This window comes from Dermacentor silvarum, chromosome 11 (assembly GCF_013339745.2).
Source record: "Dermacentor silvarum isolate Dsil-2018 chromosome 11, BIME_Dsil_1.4, whole genome shotgun sequence".
Classification (NCBI taxonomy): domain Eukaryota; kingdom Metazoa; phylum Arthropoda; class Arachnida; order Ixodida; family Ixodidae; genus Dermacentor; species Dermacentor silvarum.
The window spans coordinates 72,829,780-72,848,437 of NC_051164.1; the positions used below are offsets into that span (position 1 = coordinate 72,829,780).

At 47.6% G+C, this 18,658-nt stretch overlaps 1 protein-coding gene and 1 pseudogene across 1 annotated transcript; one reads left to right on the forward strand and one right to left on the reverse strand.

Annotated features, from left to right (window-relative positions):
- The first annotated feature begins 989 nt into the window (after window positions 1-989).
- LOC119432671 (uncharacterized) lies at window positions 990-16,355 on the forward strand. The gene is made up of 4 exons (XM_037699827.2): window positions 990-1,275; window positions 10,989-11,058; window positions 13,138-13,201; window positions 16,064-16,355. The coding sequence occupies exons 1-4, from the start codon at window positions 1,197-1,199 to the stop codon at window positions 16,238-16,240; spliced, it is 390 nt and encodes a 129-aa protein (XP_037555755.1). The 5' UTR covers window positions 990-1,196; the 3' UTR covers window positions 16,241-16,355.
- LOC119434179 (U2 spliceosomal RNA) lies at window positions 3,655-3,834 on the reverse strand (annotated as a pseudogene).
- Window positions 16,356-18,658: the final 2,303 nt, after the last annotated feature.

The window sequence follows — 18,658 nt, forward strand, 5'->3', positions numbered from 1 at the left end:
GATAGATCGCCGAGCGTTTAACCCATTGCGCCACAAACGCATTTGCAGAGAGCTACACAGACGCGCCTTATATATCTAACACTCCTCCGTGTACCCGCGCTCTTGCTCGGGGCGGTGCCGCCGCCTACGAGCAGAAAAGAGAAGTACTGCATTATGACACTAACGCGCACCGACAGTGAACGCTTCGGTGGTCTCAGCACTTCGACGCCTCGATGCCAGCATTCGAAGGGACGCTGGCATCAAGAAGCACTACCAACGCGTTCTCGAGAAGCACTACTAGGTGGCGTTCACCGTACTCAGCACAGCGGAGCGTGGCCTCCGCAATTAGCTCTGAAAATGTTTCTGAAGTTGATCGCGGAGGCTGCAATTACGACGCGCTGTACGCGCTGATTTGACTCGGCGACGATTCAGTTACGTGCTTTGTCTTGCGCGTTGTATTAGTGTGTCAGTTACGTGCTTCGTCTTTCGCGTTGTGCTAGCGTGTGCAGCGTAGTGCAGCTTCCATATGCACGACGGTTGCTCATGGTCATCGACGTTGGTAGTCGTGATGGAGGAGACGTGCCACCAGGCGTCAGCGTGGGTGCATCAACGCCTAAGGGCGCTTTAGCCACAAAACACCAATAGACATTATATATCAATGTGCAATAAACATTACACTACTTCTGTGAAGACACGTTTCACTTTCGTGTTCTATACCGATTCCTATATAAGAGGGATCAACCACATTTTTTCTCTCTCTCTCTTGTCCTAAAACACAACGCACAAGGAAGGACTGAGACGCCAAGCTCGTAGAACCCCCTTCGGGCAATATCAGGGAGACCAGTTCATATCTGATTCCTTCTTGGAAGGCGTGCCACCGTGGCAGACCCTTGGTGTGACAAAACCGCGTGGAGCTAGACTTGGGGCGACGGATGCTTCCGGGATGTCACCACGCGAACTCTCTCTCTCCCGCCCGGCGTATCGGTTCTTCGCGGTGGAGGCAACATCCGCGCAAACGCCGGCTCGTGCCGCCGGAAACGAGACCCGAGCGTAATCGCGAGAGGACCCCTTTGCGGGGACGAAGGCTTGGCCGCCGTGCGGGCGACGTCAATTGTCACCGCCTAACCGCGTCTATGAATTTCTGTGCGCCGATTGAGACAACGTGCTGAGTGGCTTCGGAAGGATTACCTCTCCTCCCGGCCCCTTCCTCAACGCCCATGCATGGGACACAAGTGACACGGGGTGTTTACCTGCTAATCGCTTTGATGGTGTGCGTGAAGCCGAGTGGGACACAGGGTGAGTGTGGTCAATCGTGCCTCAGAATCTTAGAATGAACACCAGGTTTAAGAGAAGAAAAAAACTAATCGCGTTGCGTATCCAGTGTATATACATTAGCTCTAGACGGTGCAGCACTGACTCCTCAGGTCGCGAATATGCAGCAGATAATGTGTCGCCAACTGTAGTGCGCATCAAGAGTGCGCATTTAGTGTTCGGTAGTTCCGTGTCTGTTTCGAGATGTCTATAGATAGACCGAGTGCTGCAAGAAATTGTGTTTTGAAATTAGAATTTTTCAAATGCAGCAGCGTGCAAATGCTTGAATTGCATAGGTGCCGCGAATATATATATATATATATATATATATATTGATAGCCTATACATGCAGTCTGAAATGAGATGGTACAGCCGTCGTGTGCTTGTGTGATCAATTCAATCTGCTCAATTCCACGTTGCAGGGCTGCACCAGCAAAAAATAGGTTTAATTATATTGCTAATGCGGTGTTCTGCAAACTTTTCCGCACATCTGTTATCCTTACTAAGACAATCACAATTTACCAATAGAAATACTATAAGCGTACTCCAGCGTTCACACAGTATTACTGCTTCTACCAATTCACATCTGACACTCACAGCTTCTACTAAGTCCCGTCCTCACAAAGTAGGAGTAGCTGTTCTTTTATTTCTTTTAAAGGCAAGTAAATATATAATGTTACAAAACCTCTGACGTAAACGCACTTCTCACAAACGTACGAGTTCTTGATATGGCATTTTCAACGGTAAAATAAATATTTCGTCAAATTTCAATGAACACCCAGGGCTATTTCGGAGGTTGCGTAGATAGACAATTGGCGACAATGCGAATGAAGAACCTGGCTTCTTTGAAGACTCTGCTTCGGCACATTACTGATAGTTGTGCGTGTAAGCAAATAGCTTGGACTGCCGACGCGTGCTGTCGTTCGATAACATTGGGCCGTTTGAAGGTTAAAATGCGGTGGAGGAGCGCCTTCAATTTTTCCCGCCAATTTTCTCCCTCTGGCGACTGAAGGAGAGGGCTCCGGCCCAGCTACAGATGTACTGGTTAACGGTTCATTATTATTATTATTTCGTTTGTGTACATATAACACAAGGACACGAAGGAAATAGGGAGGGAGCAAGTTGACAACTGCCACCGAGAGGGGCACAACGCCTGCCTACTCTTTCAGGAGGAGGGAATAGAGGAAATGAAAACACGAGGAAAGAAAAGAAGAAATGAAGAAATGACGGAGACACAGACAGAAAAGAACAAAATACAAATATGTCTATACACGGGAGGCCAAGTCAGTGTCCTTAAGAAAAGTTAGCAGGACTCGATGAGCCTGGTCACGTCGGGAAGCGCACCCTCTTGGAAAGAGGCAATCATCAAGGGTCGCACATTGCAGTCCAATAAGTACATATTCCTTAATTAGCAATGCGCGCTGCGCAACGAATGCGGGACACTCTCAAACGAGATGTTCAAGTGTCTCACAGGAGCCACAAAATGTACACGATGGGCTGTCCACACGTCCTTGTCGGTATGGGCGCTCGCGCACCAACACAGATGCAACCCTTAACTTATATAGCAGTGCTCTAGCACGACGGGGCAAACCTCGTCCACGAACACGGGGAGAGAACGATCCGTCTGCAACACGCCGCTCTGGGTGCTGCTTTAGGAGGTGTCGGCGTATCAGAAGACGAGCGTTTTCAAGCATGCAGGAAATGTCAGGGCAGTCACATTCGTGGTGGGCACAACTTGAAGCGAGGCGATCAGCTTCTTCATTTCCAGAGATGCCCACGTGCGAGGGTATCCACTGGGCGATGAGGGACACTCCACAGGAAGTAATTTTGCCAGAAATTTCTTGAATACTGCATAAAATTGGGGTGTTGGCATCTTGTCTCAGTCTGCTGAGACAAGATGACGGTTCAGTCGTCCTTGGAATTAACGCAATGAAACAACGATTGCTACCTAAATGCCCTCATTGCAAGAAACAGACGCGTTCAAGCGCATATTTCCTCTAAAGAATCGAGTAGCTTTCAAAAAGCGTTCGGCTGTTCGCTTAACGTACAATCATCGTCGACGATTTCTGCATAATTTTTACGCGCATGCGTAGATGCCCCGTCTGTCAAATCGGCGAAATTACGCCTGACGCCGCGAGGCAAGCGAGCGCCGGTGGAGGAAGGCGCCTGGAGGCGGAGAAGAGAATCGCGGGGTTCGCGCCCTTTCCATTTGTGCTTCGAGGGCGCCCAGCGGTGCTCGCTGTGCCTGTTCGCGACGTCCATACGCATGCGCGTAACCCGCGTTCACGAGATGAAACGTCACTGTAACTTTTTACAGCGAAGCTGTATATGGGTAGTTTATAGCGGATCGATGTCCGTAGACCAAAAACGTGGGCCGATCCCGACGTTAGTGCAATACCGAGCCGACCCGCGGCGGAGGTGAGGAATGCTTCAACCACTCCGCCAACTTGCAAAAATAAGTTGAATATCTTAGGTCCTAATGCAACCCGTATCAGATATTAAGTTGATAAGAACAGATACTACCCTTTGATCCGCGTCAGCCATGTCTGCGTTCGCAGCGTACATATGTACATATACGCCAGCCCGCGTATTCAAACTACTGCTTAGCAATCTGAGTGTCTTATGTTCTGATCTGACTGTGAAATGGCTAGGCCGCGTGTTGCACGGTCTGAAGAAGAACAGCGTGCCTACCAAGAACTATAAGGCGTGAACAGAAAAGGGAATGTGCGCGGCGGCGGCGGGAGGAGACCACCGACGATGAGCGGGCCGCGGACGCCAAGCGTCCAGGACCGCGAGGCGGAACGAAATGCGAACCGTCCATGTGGCCCCGATTCCGCAAACTTCGAACGTTTCACCGGAGCAACGGTCAATCACCACATACGCAGCTTCGCTGGTCATCCACCTTCACAGAGTGAAATGGCACTGAATTTTTAAATGCGTAAGCATTTCTGCGGTTTCCCAACGAGAAAGCGGTCCAAGCGTCTGTCCGTTCTTAACATAAGGCGATCACTTTCAAGATAGCGCCAGCAGCAATATTTTCTTCTTCTTTCTGGGGTTTTAAGTTCCAAAGCCAGTTCTGATTATGAGGCACGCCGTAGTGGAGGGCTCCGGATTAATTTTGACCACCTGGGGTTCTTTAACGTGCAATACAACGCAAGCACACGGGCGTTTTTGCATTTCGCCCCCATCGAAATGTGGCCGCCGCGGCCGGGATTCGATACCGCCATCTCGTGCTCAGCAGCGCAACGCCTTAGCTGACTGAGCCACCGCGGCGGGTAGCAATGTTTTCTCCAGCTGTGGAAAAAGACGACAACAAACGCGATAGTTGTTAGCTGTATTGAAGTGTTTGAAAGAAGATGTCGTGCTTCTTGCGAAATGTAATCTACCTGCTTCTTACCACACAGAAGCGATTGCCGCTTAGATGAGCAGTTTTGGATATGTTGCAGAATAACCTTGTGCAGCTGCTTTGGTTGAAACGAATGAAATCTACATTGCAGCCCTCATTTATCGGCTCCGTAGGAAGTTCACCAGGTGTTTTCTCCGATGTCTCGCGATACCGGCGCATGATGTTAAAGGCCCGCCACTTTTACAGCGAAGCTGCTATGTGGACTCTGTGCCGTCGTTGTTGCGTTAAAAAAAGGGGGCCACGTGACCTAGCGGGAGAGGAGAGGAAAAGAAAAGCTCAACAGGGGGAAAGTGGTTGGAGTGACCCCTTTCGCCCTGTGAGAATGCTTTGAGAGGGGGTAGATGAAAATGAGAACGGGGAGGGGGTCGCGCGGTCCATTACTCGCGTCGGAGGGGGAGAGCGCGAGGCGCGCCAACCAATGGCGCGCCTCACCAGAATCACCAGCCCTTGCCCTGTCGAGAAATTCGCTTACCCTCATCTGACCTTCGTGGTGATTTTCTTTCTCTCTGTCTCCTATCTGTCTTTCTATCTTTTTCTCTCTTCCTTTTTCTCTCTCTCATTCTACATCTATTTCTTATTTTCTCTCTCTTTCTCTCTTTCTATGTTTCTCGGACCTTCGAGGTCATTTTCTTTCTCTCTCTTTTCTCTCTCTTTCTCTCTATCTTTCTCTCCCTCTCTTTCTTTCTCTTTCTTTCGTTCTTTGACCTTCGTGGTGATTTTCTACCTTTCGTTCTCTCTCTCCCTTTCTCTCGGTCTTTCTCTCTTTCTTCCTTCATTTCCCTCTTTCTTTTTCGTCCCTGGTATGTGCCAATGAGCTTTTACCCTTTCTGCACTATCGCCGGGATCGGTCTACTTTTCAGCGTGACGCCGCCACCATCGCCACCACCGCCGAAACTTGTCAGCCTATAAAGCGTCGCTTAAAAAGTAGGTCAACCGAGGAGTGGAGTGTGAGAGGAGTTCGCACTAGCGGTGGTTGTGTATACGGAGCATAGACACGCGTCGCGGACATGCTGACGCTTGCCTCCTTCCCTTCACTCACTTCCTAACTATACATTCCCTCTCAACTCCTCCCTAGCCACTGAGCCGCGCGTACACGTGGGAGGCACGACTCATTGATCATTGACTGCTTTCCTTGCATCACAAGCACTATATATATATATATATATATATATATATATATATATATATATATATATATATATTGTGAGCGCAACCCATGACTGACTCTTCTTCATCTGTACACATCATCATCACTTGTACAAATTCCTCGTCTGTATTTATCATCGTCAGCCCCGCAGTTTGTTCTTCGTCGTCGTAGCTCGAGCTCGGCTGGAAAAAACGGTTCCTATAAGTGGTGGAGGTGCGGGGCTTCAATATATGTATATATATATATATATATATATATATATATATATATAGCTTTGGCCAAGAGAAAACGCTGACTGCTCTCCTTCCATCAAAAGCATAAAAGCTATATAGTGCTTTTGATGGAAGGAGAACAGTCACCGTTTTCTCTTGGCCAAAGCTATACGTGCATATATATATATATATATATATATATATATATATATATATATATATATATACAGGGTGTCCCAGCTATCACGCAGCACGATTTAAAAAAAGAGGAACGGCGTTACGCGAAGCAAACCTAGTGCGTATTGTTTCCAGTGCAGTGGAGTAGCCGCCAGTAATTTTTTCGTTACTGAGATTTAATTTATTAATTGTAATTAATTACCCAACTCGAGAAGTACTGTCCTAATTATCAAAGTGTCAATGAGCAAGTTGCAGAGCAACATGAAAAACTCCCGATACAGCTTTCTGTTGCTCAATACGTGCTACATAAATGTCTTTTTCCGAGCGTGAAAGAAGCCCGCGAATACACGCAAAGTGCCTCGAGCGGCCAGTCGAGCGGCAATTCTGCGTGTATTCGCGGGTTTCTTTCACACCGGGAAAACAGAGGAAATTCGTCACGAAACACACAAAGTGGGATCTCTTCAGATTCGAACGTAATAGAAAAGCCCCGTCTAGCATCACGGACCTAGGTCGATGGGTCAGGGAACTGATAGGGGATGCCAATAAACATACAACAGAGATTCCTTTCGAGGATAACGGCCATAAACCGGACTCCAAGTTAATTAACCTCTGGGAACAACAGCAAATGCTACAAGCTGAATGGTTACCGTCAGCTTAAACTTCGTCTGGCGGGACTCGACCAAGAGATTCAGGACTACTCGACACTCCTTCGTTCATCGCAGTGGTATCAAATCTGTGATAGGATTAATGGACAGCTGGGTAGCAAAAACCCCCGGACATTGCTAAAACACCTACTCGATCCAGACCAATCGAAGGGCGCCTCTCAAGAGGCGAAGATCTTACACTCCTTTCCAGGTGGGGAAAAGCCAGTGTTGGACCTTCTCTGCTCCACATACCTAAACACCAGAGTCGATAGTGACTCTTACGAACCGTATAAAGGTGCTCCCAATGCCGATCAGGACCAAGATTTGACTGGAGCAGAGGTTCGTGCGGCCCTGGCCAGCCTACGCTCCACATCGGCGGCAGGCAACAATAGAGTAACCAATAAAATGCTCCGGAATTTGGATGGAGTTTCTATTGACGCCATCACCAAACTGTTTAATGATTATTGGCACGATGGTTCCATTCCTCCTGAATTGAAAGACGCAAAAGTAATCTTTATACCCAAGCCCGGCAAACCTCTTAAAATAGAAAACCTTCGCCCTATTTCAATCACATCATGCCTGGGAAAAGCGATGGAACATGTGGTCTTGAGTCGACTTGTCGAGTTCACGGACACGAAGCAGCTCTTTCCCCCGACCATGGTCGGATTCCGCCCCAACGTCTCAGCCCAGGATATTTTATGGCAACTGCAGAGAGAGATTTTAGATCCAGCGATCCCTGGAGTAACCAGAACAATTCTGGGACTCGACATTAAGAAAGCATTTGATAATGTGGCGCATCGAGCTATTCTCGAGGGTCTTTCAGCTCTAGGGGTTGGCGACAGAACCCACACCTATATAAAGGCTTTCCTGCGCGACCGAACTGCAACACTTCATTTTGGCACTGCCTGCAGCGACAAGATCTCCTTAGGAACTTGCGGTACCCCTCAAGGGGCTGTCCTTTCTCCCTTTCTATTTAACGTTGCAGTGTATCCACTTGCAAGAAAATTATCGGCAATCCCGCACATACGACACGCTATCTATGTGGATGACGTGACCATACGGACGCGTACTGGATTTTCAGATGAGGTGGTGGAAGCGCTGCAGAGGGCTGCAGATGAAGTCTAACGACATGCTCGTAAGAACGGGCTCGAGTGCTCTCCGGCAAAGTCGGAACTCTTCTTAATGTGCAGGAAGCTCCCTAACGCCATAGACAAGTATAAAATTCTAATCGACGGTGCGCAGGTACCAATCGTACCAACCATTCGAGTACTCGGTTTGTACATCCAAGAAAAGGCCCAGAATTCAGTGAGTGGCAAGCTACGAACTACAGTCCGACAGCTCAGTAATATGCTCAGAAGGGTGACAAATCGGAATCAGGGAGTGAAAGAAAATGAGGCATGCAGACTAGTCCAAGCCTTCTTCATTGGAAGGCTGGCCTACACGTGCCCATATCTCTACCTCCGAAAATCTGACTTGAAAATACTCAGTACCATGATCAGGACCGTCTACAAAACAGCATTGGGAATCCCTAAGGGCACCAGTAGCCTGCGTTTCCTAGACCTCGGAGTGCATAACACTATAGAAGAAATAATTGAAGCACATAAGGCTGCTCAACTGTGGCGCCTCTCACGTTCTGCTCAAGGACACAAAATTCTGGAAGCCATGAATCTCCGCCCCGTTGCCGGCATAACGGATAGAATTCGTATTCCCAACAGCATTAGGAATAAAATTATCATCCCCCCCCCCCCTTCCCAAAAACATGGGAGAAAACAATGTAGGCAGGAGGAAGGCTCGGGCCGAGGCGCTCGGCCGCCGCCTTAGCAGCAAGCCAGCTATATACGTGGACGCTGCACAGGAGAGCGCTCATGTGCACACGTTCACAATTGCAGCAGTCAACAACGAAGGCCAGACAGTGAGCTCACGTAAAATAAGCGCAGGCTCCATTCACGAAGCCGAGGAAGCCGCAATTCCGCTTGGTATAGCAGCATCGCGATACAGCTTCATAATATCGGACTCCATGTCAGCTTTTCGAAGTTACATGCAAGGGTCGGTAGGCCCACGAGCCTCCGAAATACTGAGCGAACCGGCTGGCAAGGTTATGCTTATCTGGATGCCGGCCCACTCTGGGAATGGTGGGAACGAAATGGCCCACCGTGCTGCCCGAGAATTAATTAACCGGGCGGTGGAGGCATGTCCGGGACCGCTACCAGGTGGAACGACACCCAGTCACAACTACAATGAAATTGTCACCGCGTACAGGGAGGACCGGCGGATATATCCACCACCGGATTCTTCCCTTAGTAGAAAGCAAGCCACGGATCTCCGCAGGGCGCAAACATGTACTGTTATGTTCCCCAAAATTCTATCTTATCTATCCAAAGGCGACTATAATTCAAAATGTAAATATTGCTACACAGATCCAGCTGATCAGCATCATATTCTATGGGGTTGCGGGAATAACCCTCCCCCAAGAAATCTGCTGCGGCAAGCTCCCTCACAGGAGGCGTGGGACTCCGTACTAAAATCTACTAACCCTCAAACCCAAGCCGGGCTGGCGGACTGGGTGGCGAAGGTCGCGGCCAGCTGGACGCCACTCTAGCCCCCTCTGCCTGACCTCGGCTCCCCCCTCCCCCTCCCCTTGTCCTCAATAAAGTTTATTTCCTCCTTCCAGCCTACATGCAAGCGCTGGTTTACTGCGCTTTTGCAGCGCTTGCATATATATATATATATATATAGGCTCCCTACGGAAGCCGCATGCGGAGGCGAAGTTGGAGAACAACAAAGTTGTCGCAGTTTCACCTGAAAGGCGAAGCATCAATTGCGATAGCAAATTTGTAGAGAGCCATACGGAGTAATGATAGTAGCTTTATCAGCTGTATAAACTTGGACATGCCGCAGCACCGGCAACACGCATAACTGCTGTCGACGCCGTCAGCGTTTTGCTCGCGTTCGCACAAAATGCGTGCGGCGTTGGTGACTGTTGCCGGAGCCTCTGATATAAATAGGCACTTGGTGCCGCAGCTAAACGTCGCCTCCCTTCCCTCTCCCTCCCCCCCCCCCCCCGGCCTTTTGCGCGTCGGAAGAAGGCGCGTTTGCTCTACATATATGGTGATTGTAAAGGAGGAAAGAGACGCCTACTTCTGCACCTCTTAAGGGAGCACGGCGCAGAACGCGCGTTTGTTCTCCGCCGTGCGTTCACTCCCCGTGAAAGCGCGTGTCCCTCGCGCCCTTCACTCGCACATACAGCGTTTGGCGCGCGGCGACGATTTCATCTCCATTGACGTCATACGGAACCTCACGACGACGGCGACGGCGACGACGATGGAGACGCCGACGGCAGAAATCTGCTTTGGAGTGTCCATATAATTGCTATCGCAATAAAAAATACCTGCAGTTGCCGGAAAGCCTCATGGGCAGCCAGAGATCTCTGACTGATATCGCGTTCCACTCTTAAAGACGAAGCCTAAGCGTCCTCCAAATATTTTATTGTGCTTCTCCACTGCCAACAACTTCTCCTCTGCCAACAACTTCTCTGCACAACTCCTCTGCACTTCGCCCCGCGTTGGTGGTCGCCGGCACCGTCTTTTATCTCCACACAGCTCTGACCTTTGTATGCGCTGTGCATTCGCCGCTCAGTTTCCGTTGAAGCGATAGACCGCGCGAGCCTTCACCCGCTGCGGCGTTTTGACAGTAGTTGTCTGCGGTCATTCAGTGTGATCTATTCATGTTTGCTTGGGCGCGCTGACACCACGATTGTTAATTCAGTTAGTAAGCGAATGTGTCCAAGTTTATGCAGCCGATAAAACCACTATCCCTACTCGGAATAGCTCTCTACTAATTTGCTATCGCAATCGATGCTTCGCCTTTCGGGCGAAACTGCGACATTTTTTACTTGCTTCTTCCACGGCAGATGTCTTTATTCCGCGATCAATAATCGCAAATTATACAATCAAGTTCTGCTTCCATGGCACGGTGTTCCTTTTTTCTTGGATCAATAATTTACTCTCTTCGTCCCTAAACGTACTGCAAGTGACTGATCAGATAAAAGAGGTAAAGAAAAAAAAGAAACAGAAAAGTTGGGAGCCGTCATGACAGCTGACTTTGCATTTCAGGTACTGCAAAAAGAATTTCCTGCGACACCGACGCTCCATCTACGAACTGCGATTTTGGTCACGTTTGCTGGTAAGAATATGTTTCCTTGGTTCAAGAGATATAAATCCCATTTCGCGTAGCGGAAGTTATAGTGTTGACGTCCGGTATTGCTTAGCGTTTGGGCCAGGTTGATTATACACTATCTCCGATGTTGTAAACCTTAGCACCGCAAGCAGCGAAGAACAACTGTTGTCCTACAACGGTGCAGGTAATCATCTCGGATTTGGTAAAAATGACGTGACGCGTAAGAGAGAACACAAGGAATGTTGGTGGTATTAAGGCATTCATTTTTTTAAAGAAAACTCCACTTGTTCTAACGCAGACCGAGCCTAATATCACTGAGTAGGTGGCGTGCGAAAAACCTTCAAATTTTCTACGCGGAATGCAAGGGTAAAAAAGAAACTTAAGGTTTTGAGACCCATGGGCAACGCTGAAGAAGAACACGTAAAACGCATTACGGCCATCGAAACCGTTACTATAGTCCTGCGTTAACCTTATCAACGGATATCCCCCTTTTATAAATAAACATAATCTTTATATTTTATCTTTTATTCTTTTGTTAAGTTTATCAAAGGGCTATGCCAGTAATTTCCCACTTGCCAATGGTTTTCTACTTGTCTGTGTATATTCTCTTTGGGTGGTCAGTGAACTAACGAGGAATAGATGTAAATGAAATATATTGTTTTTGTAAAAAAAAAAGAAAATCACGCGCTATTTCACTGCTGTAAAGGCGGATTACCAGCGAGGCATTTAGCACATGACAGGTGACACAGAATTTAAATCAAAGGTATGAGCAAATTTTATTCATCTTGAGTGAGCGGCGACGGTGGTCATACCGAAGGAAGACACGCACACACACGCACACACACTTTTATTTTGATCGGCAGTCTTTATCGGCGGCATACAGTCACGTGGAAGGCTACCGCCACCTCGTGGAGCCGGAGGAAAATAGACACCTGCGACGGGACAGCCACGCCGGGAAAGCGGTAGGAAACTAGGCACGGAAGAGCTTGGAACGACGACAAAGAGAGGGCGGTGCGAGCACACACATGGCCGACGCGGGTCGCAGAGCGGCAAATCTTTGAGAAACCCTTATTACCGACCTGAGAGTCTACTTATTTTAAAATGGTGCCTACTGGTAACTAATCTACTGAAAATGCATATCCAAGTGATGAGACGTATAAGCGTTTGCACAGAATGAAGCGATGTTGCATCAAATTCGGGAGGCCAGTTTTTGCACACGCAGATCTGTTGACGAACACGAAAAATGAATAGAAGCCTCGCCATATACAGATTCGCTGTAAAACAAAGATCAGGATTTCAGTACTGTCGGTATCTGGGGACGTGGTGAAGAATGCCGGAAATGTGCAATACGAGTCCAGCGCTTTTGTTTTTATTTGAGGCATTCCATTTAGAAATCAGATGTTCGATATCTGCGATTATGAACTACTATACGCTGCTACGAAGATTATCGAAGCTTCGTATATGCGCGGCAAGATTCTCCTACGTGCGGTCCCCCAGCTGCTTCAAGGGGGTCGTTGTTTGGCGTTTGACTTCTTAATAATATATAAGCAGATCACTCGGGATGAATATATATAGCATGGTAGTAACTGCACGGTAGTAACTGCATGGCGGTAGTAACCGCTTTACTCGGCGGGAAACCGACCGAGCGGTCACGTCAAACTACGGGGAATAAGGCTCGGCTTTAGTAAAGGAATGGAGCAATTTATGGCGTGTACTTGTTGCACTTATGATACTTAGGCATTGTCTGTTGTTTTGTTGAGTAATTATATAGAGAACAGTACCAGCCACCGACGCATCTGTGGGGATAGTACGGATATAAGCCGTTTCGTTATACGACTGATGTCCTGAAATTGAAGTGTTCGTACTGACAGCTGCACTCAGCGGCCACGGTCATCCAAGTCCGGGAAGGTTCGCAAAGAAATATTTGCTCTAAAAACGTAAGTTTTAGCATCCTCAGTGATGAACATTAGAGTCCGACCTTCTGCCACGGGAATACGCTACGAAAATAGCTAGTTAGTTCCCTTAACCCGTGGTTCATAGTGCACGTTCTCTTTTAATCCTTCCCCGCCTTCCCTCTTTGTTTAGGGTGACGTGTCCGGAAACTTGCGCCACAGACCTCAAGCTATACGGCACCGAGACGTACACTTATGTAAGTATTTCGATCCCGTTTTCATGTCCCTGCGTGATAATGTCTGACACGTGCAGATGTCTGATCCACAACGGTTAAAAAAAATAATCGCAGAAACAGCTCATCCCATTTATCCCTTTCTTCACGGGGCCCACATTTCTGTCGCGAGAGCAAAAATAACGACTTGAAGCACTTCTGATCTTTCTCATACCTTATAAAGCAGAGCTCGTGAGAGTGGCTATATATATGGTCTGGATAGTCTATCGCTATAAACGAAAAGCCCGGCATTACGATGGAGGCGGAACGCAAAGAAATTGCTGGCTCTCTCATAATCCAGAGTAGATGTAAGCATGATATGGCTACCGGCAAAGCAGACTGGTGCCGCGACACAGACCCGAAAGCTGACTGAGCTGAAATGAACCTGTTTTGAGCCGAACCTCGTTGCAAGTCTCCTCTCGCCTAAACAACAATCCGCGGCGCGCTGACGCTGCCGGCCTGGTCATGCAGAGTGGCGCCTTTGCTCGAAGGAGGCGGCGCAAAACCCGCGCCGCGGAACTCACGGACCGCTGGCGTGGAAAAGAGCACAGTCCAACCCTGTCTCAGCGCCAAAAGATGACAATCAAGTGTGTGGTGCACTGTATCCGCCTTTTGAACATCGCTATTGGAAGTGTCCAAATAAAGTTCAGCGTACACGAAGTTTCAGCTTGAGTGACATTGTGAACAAACATTAGGAAGAAATGGGAAGCAATATTTTTGTTCGTAACTTGCTTGGGCAGTATACTAGCGAATGTGAAGCAGTCCTGTGCAGGAGGTTGGGGGCCAGAGACCGCATCTTCTGAGGTATTTACTGGTTGCCCAGACGATCCCGTTTTGCTCTCGCAATGATGCCCGGATGTCTCGCGGGTTCTCAGTTTCGTTATCGCGCCCATTCTCGTCTTGAGGGCCCGGATAACGGCTCTCGGGTTTCTCTCAAGGTCTCTTGAAGGTCGCCGACAACGGGAGATAAAAGCATTACACGCTTAAAACGCTTGTGTAGGTTAAAGAACACCGAATGGTCAAAAATGATACGGAGCCCTCCACCACACCGTGCCTCATAAACACCTGCGTAGTCAGTCAAATTTTGGATGGGCGCTCCTCTGGATAAACAATATCTCAAACACGGCTTAATATTTCGTTATAGTTGACGTTCAAGTGTATGCTTCGACGTACCACACTCGTCGTGGCGAGAACTAGTGGCATTAAACACGCACAGACGTCGGCAGGGTGGAAATAAGGCATATTCTATTAGCCGCAGGACGCGCCGACATCGGCATATTTTCTCCAGAACGCACTGCACGCACTCGCACGCACTCAGAACAGTAATACGTGCTCACCGATGGCCGTCTGCGCATGCGCCGCAGTTGCCGGATATTGCAGCCCCTGGTGCAAATATGGTCGAATTTTTGCTGAGCGTGGTGTCATGGAAATGATGTAATCAGCTCTGACCGGTGCCCGAAATACGGCCACATATACGCGACGTAACTGACAGTCGAAGCCGTCCAAATGGAAACATCGTTCGGCTCAGTTTTTCTGCCGATCGACTGCGTAATTATTTTATAGAGTGTAAGTGTTGTACTGTGCGCAAGATCATTTTTGTTCGTTTTGATGAGTACAGAATGTCTGAATGACACACTTTAGACAGGCGTGGCCGATACAACAAGAAGATATACAGCCAATTTTTTAATAGACAAGAAATCATATGAACCGTATAAAACAGTAATAGAGAGCAGGCAAATAGTTTATAACAAAATTACAAAGGAAGACAAAACAAAACAACCAAGTGAAATACCGAAAGCAACCGAAAATACCCCTCAGAAAGATAGCGGAGGGTTCTGGCGTGTCTGGTGTTCCGGTACACGCAATGGCGCTTGCGGTTTACCCGAGTAGAGGAGGCGTAAACGTGAGCGGTCGGTTTAGTGGTGCCACCTGGTGCCACAGGGCTCAACCAAAGACAAAGCTATTACTTTAGCAATGAAGTGCATTATACTTCGGTACTGGTGAAATTTTTGGCAGCTAGGTAATATTTAACACCTTGCCGTTTTAAATGTTCCTTTCGACTATAACACTTATCGAACACGAGAAATTGTCCATAAGGCATTGTGGATAGAGAAAGCGTCACAAGGTGTGACTACTAGCGATCAGTACCCCGGTAGTAAGCAAACGCCATTGCGCATACTGAAATTTAAAACTTCTTTAAAGCTTCGAAAATTTTAAGGCATAAGGTTGTTTTAAGTTTTCAACGCTCTAGCGTTTTAAAGGTCTCTGAGACGCTTGCCTGTAGCCGGAAGAATCCACTCTAACCACGTGCTAAGGCGGCCCCATGTTCTGTTACCTGAAGCTCTAGTGAGCATTAATTAGCGGTCCATTGAACCGGCAGCTTGCATGACCTGACCAACATAAAGTTTCAATGTTTCATGACTTTCATTTCGAAAGAATATTTTGGCCTAATCTCACTTAAGAACAGAAAGATTGGGGCGATTGGCCGTCCACTGATTTCTCGAGATTATGCCAGCACCAGAGCTCATATTGAAAATCGAATGCCGCCTAAAAAGAATAATTCAGAGTGCCAAATAAAAGCCACATGAGGCCATATGCAGGTACAATGTACAACAAATATCATTAAAAGGGACAAGCCCGTCGAATGGAACAGGCACGTCAGATTATGCACATGTGCAAAAGCGGTGGCAATTCGCAAGCCAGATATCGCTTTGAGTGATGAATCAGAACGAAACACAGGTACTGAGGGCTTCGTTTAGAAATAGACGTGTAGGGAAAGACTGGATAAGAAAACGCCGGTAAGTGTTGATGTCCGTTACAATTGTTTGCAATGGCTCTTCGAATCAGGACTCTGCCATCTGCATTGCCGCAATCCACGACCTTCGACTGTCTCCGTGGAACAGAACCCACCGCACAGTCGCCTTCCAACGAGACGGCGATGCGGGAAATTACCGGGGATCATGGCGGAACGGGATCAAGACGTACAGGTACGGCGGTGTGCAACGCAGTTACAAGCTCTGTTAGAAGAAACTGTAATCACGCAAACACACACGCACGACGTTTAACGTGCGTCAATTGCCTTTATACACGCATGCCGCAATGGTAGCGCTCGCATTTCGAAGACTGTATACGATAACGAAGGAACCCGGAGACTCGCAACCGTGCCCGTAATTGGAAAACAAGCGGGGATAAAAAGTGCCTAAAAACACACAGACGTCACTCTTTTTCCTGCACATCACAAGAACATTGTTTTGAATACACGTTGTCTTTTAAAGCGAAACTTTGCGAACTTTCCAGGATTTTTGTGACCGTAGCTGCTGGCTGGGTGCTGCTGCAGCCGTGACGAATAGCTCATATTTGGAAAAAAAAAAACATTAAGACTTTCAGACTCAGCAAATCCAGTCGACAGCACATAAAAAAAAGTGAATTACGCGCCCGATGCAGGGATCGAACCTCGGTGTCCCTTGGCAGCAGCCGGACGGTCTAATCATAAGATCACAATCGCATTTTTTTTCGGTATTGTGGGCCCCACTCGCGCCTAATCTTTTATCCGATTGTCAACTGTTGCCGCGTGTTGATGATGATGATAATCATAACTTTCTTTCTATAGCACATATCCGACCCGGGGGGTTTGGCCAAGAAATGGTCGGTACTTATTATGTCATGCCATCTATATCTTTGGAGGTAATCTCCGCCAGTTCATAATAATATGATTTGCACACCGAGCCACAAACTCGCAACGGCGATCGGCCATGATGCGGGCGGTACATAATAGTAAATAAGAAATGAAGAAGTAACAGGCAATATAACAGTTGTCTGTCACGTTGCCAAGCCCGGGTTCGGGTATGCACATGCGTGCGAGCCAATTTCCTGTAGGCCATAGACGCAGGAATAAAGCGGGAAAATTTATAGCCTTTCATTACGCGCTTCACGAAAGCTTCGCTTCATGCCTACACGAACTACTTCAAAAGCGAGACTTGACTCGCCAGAGTGCTTTCAATGTGACGCCCCTGACGAACTGTAACATGTTCTGTGTGACTGCTGTCGCTACGCGTGGGGCAGACAGTCTTTAAAGGTGGCATTACACCTTTAGACAGGACTCTAGCTTGGAAATGCGGAATATTTCCGGCGCATGGCAAAGCACCACCTGCGCGTTACGCGCCACGAAAGCGCTGCTAACGTTCTTGCGGGCCACGAACCTTAACGAAAATTTGTACATAGTGTAATATGTGTGTGCGTGTGACATGTATGTACTGTTAAATGTTTATCACTGTGTATATCATAATCATTACCTAGCACCTGGAGTAGCATGGCAGGCGAATAGCCAGGCTAACATCTGCAACATCTCATTAAATCATGTTTCTCTCTCATGAATAAAGTTTGATTCTATTTCGATTTGATGTAGATTTAAAGATTGTGTGTTGGATCTTCATAATTATTTCTTTGTGCTTCGTCTAAATGCTGATCCGAAAATGCCTTAACTGTGCTACCACAACCATCCCAAGCTACTACTTCATTCCTACCGCTATAGATATGCTGATAGTGCTGTATTATTCCTGCGCTAGATATGCTTATATGCTAGCGCGGACGACGATAACCACAGGAAGAGCCAATTTCTCAATATAGTTTATTTTCAAATTGGACTATATATTTTTCTAACTCACCCGATTCTTTTCCAATCCCCCATAGCGGGAATGAGACACTCGTAGAGGAAAAGCAACCAACCAATCAATCAATCGGCCGTTCTCGTAGTTGCCTTTTGAATTAGCTTACGGCGCATGTTGCACTTGCAAGACTTTAGCCGAGCTACAGTAAGCAGAAATTGTGAGCACAAGTAAGCACAAATTGTGAGACTCTAAGCAGTTCTAACATGTTGGACTTCAAATATTAGGGAGTTTTAGTTTTTACGCGCCCAACGTCTCGGACGCGAATCGTCGGGCTTACAAAATAACGCGAAGGGACTATATTGGCTTTTGGGCTTCTGCCCATGCATAGCCAATTGGGTACGCTATTTCATGAACTCTTTACTAAAGCGCATCGCTTCCCACGTAATTTTAAATAACTGCTTTTCTTTTTTTTATATTCTTGACGCAGTTACGGAAACCTGTTCACTCGGAGAGGAAGCTTCCGCTTTGTCAGTCCACGTATTCAAGGTGAGCCTTGAATTTCTTGTTCTTATATAACAAGGACTGCCTCGTATTGCTGTCAAAGCTCTTATTCATAGAAGCAATCTATTCCTTGTACATTTTGCAAGCACGGTTCTTGCCGTCAATCTGCTGCACGCGTTTGGAACTGCGCATAAGTAGAATGCATACGGAGCATCGGCGCTTCCAATTTCGTTTTCCAGAGCCACTACTTGACCTGACGTCGGTTCATGTGCGTTACCGTTTTACACGAAACGCGAACCACGCGCAAATTTGCTTCGCGCCACCGGGACAAATT

Coding starts and splice junctions, on each gene's coding strand:
- LOC119432671 (XM_037699827.2), top strand. CDS start 1,197: ATGCATGGGACACAAGTGACACGGGGTGTTTACCTGCTAATCGCTTTG. Junction 11,059..13,137: donor GATTTTGGTCACGTTTGCTG/GTAAGAATATGT, acceptor CTCTTTGTTTAG/GGTGACGTGTCCGGAAACTT. Junction 13,202..16,063: donor GCACCGAGACGTACACTTAT/GTAAGTATTTCG, acceptor TCTTCGAATCAG/GACTCTGCCATCTGCATTGC.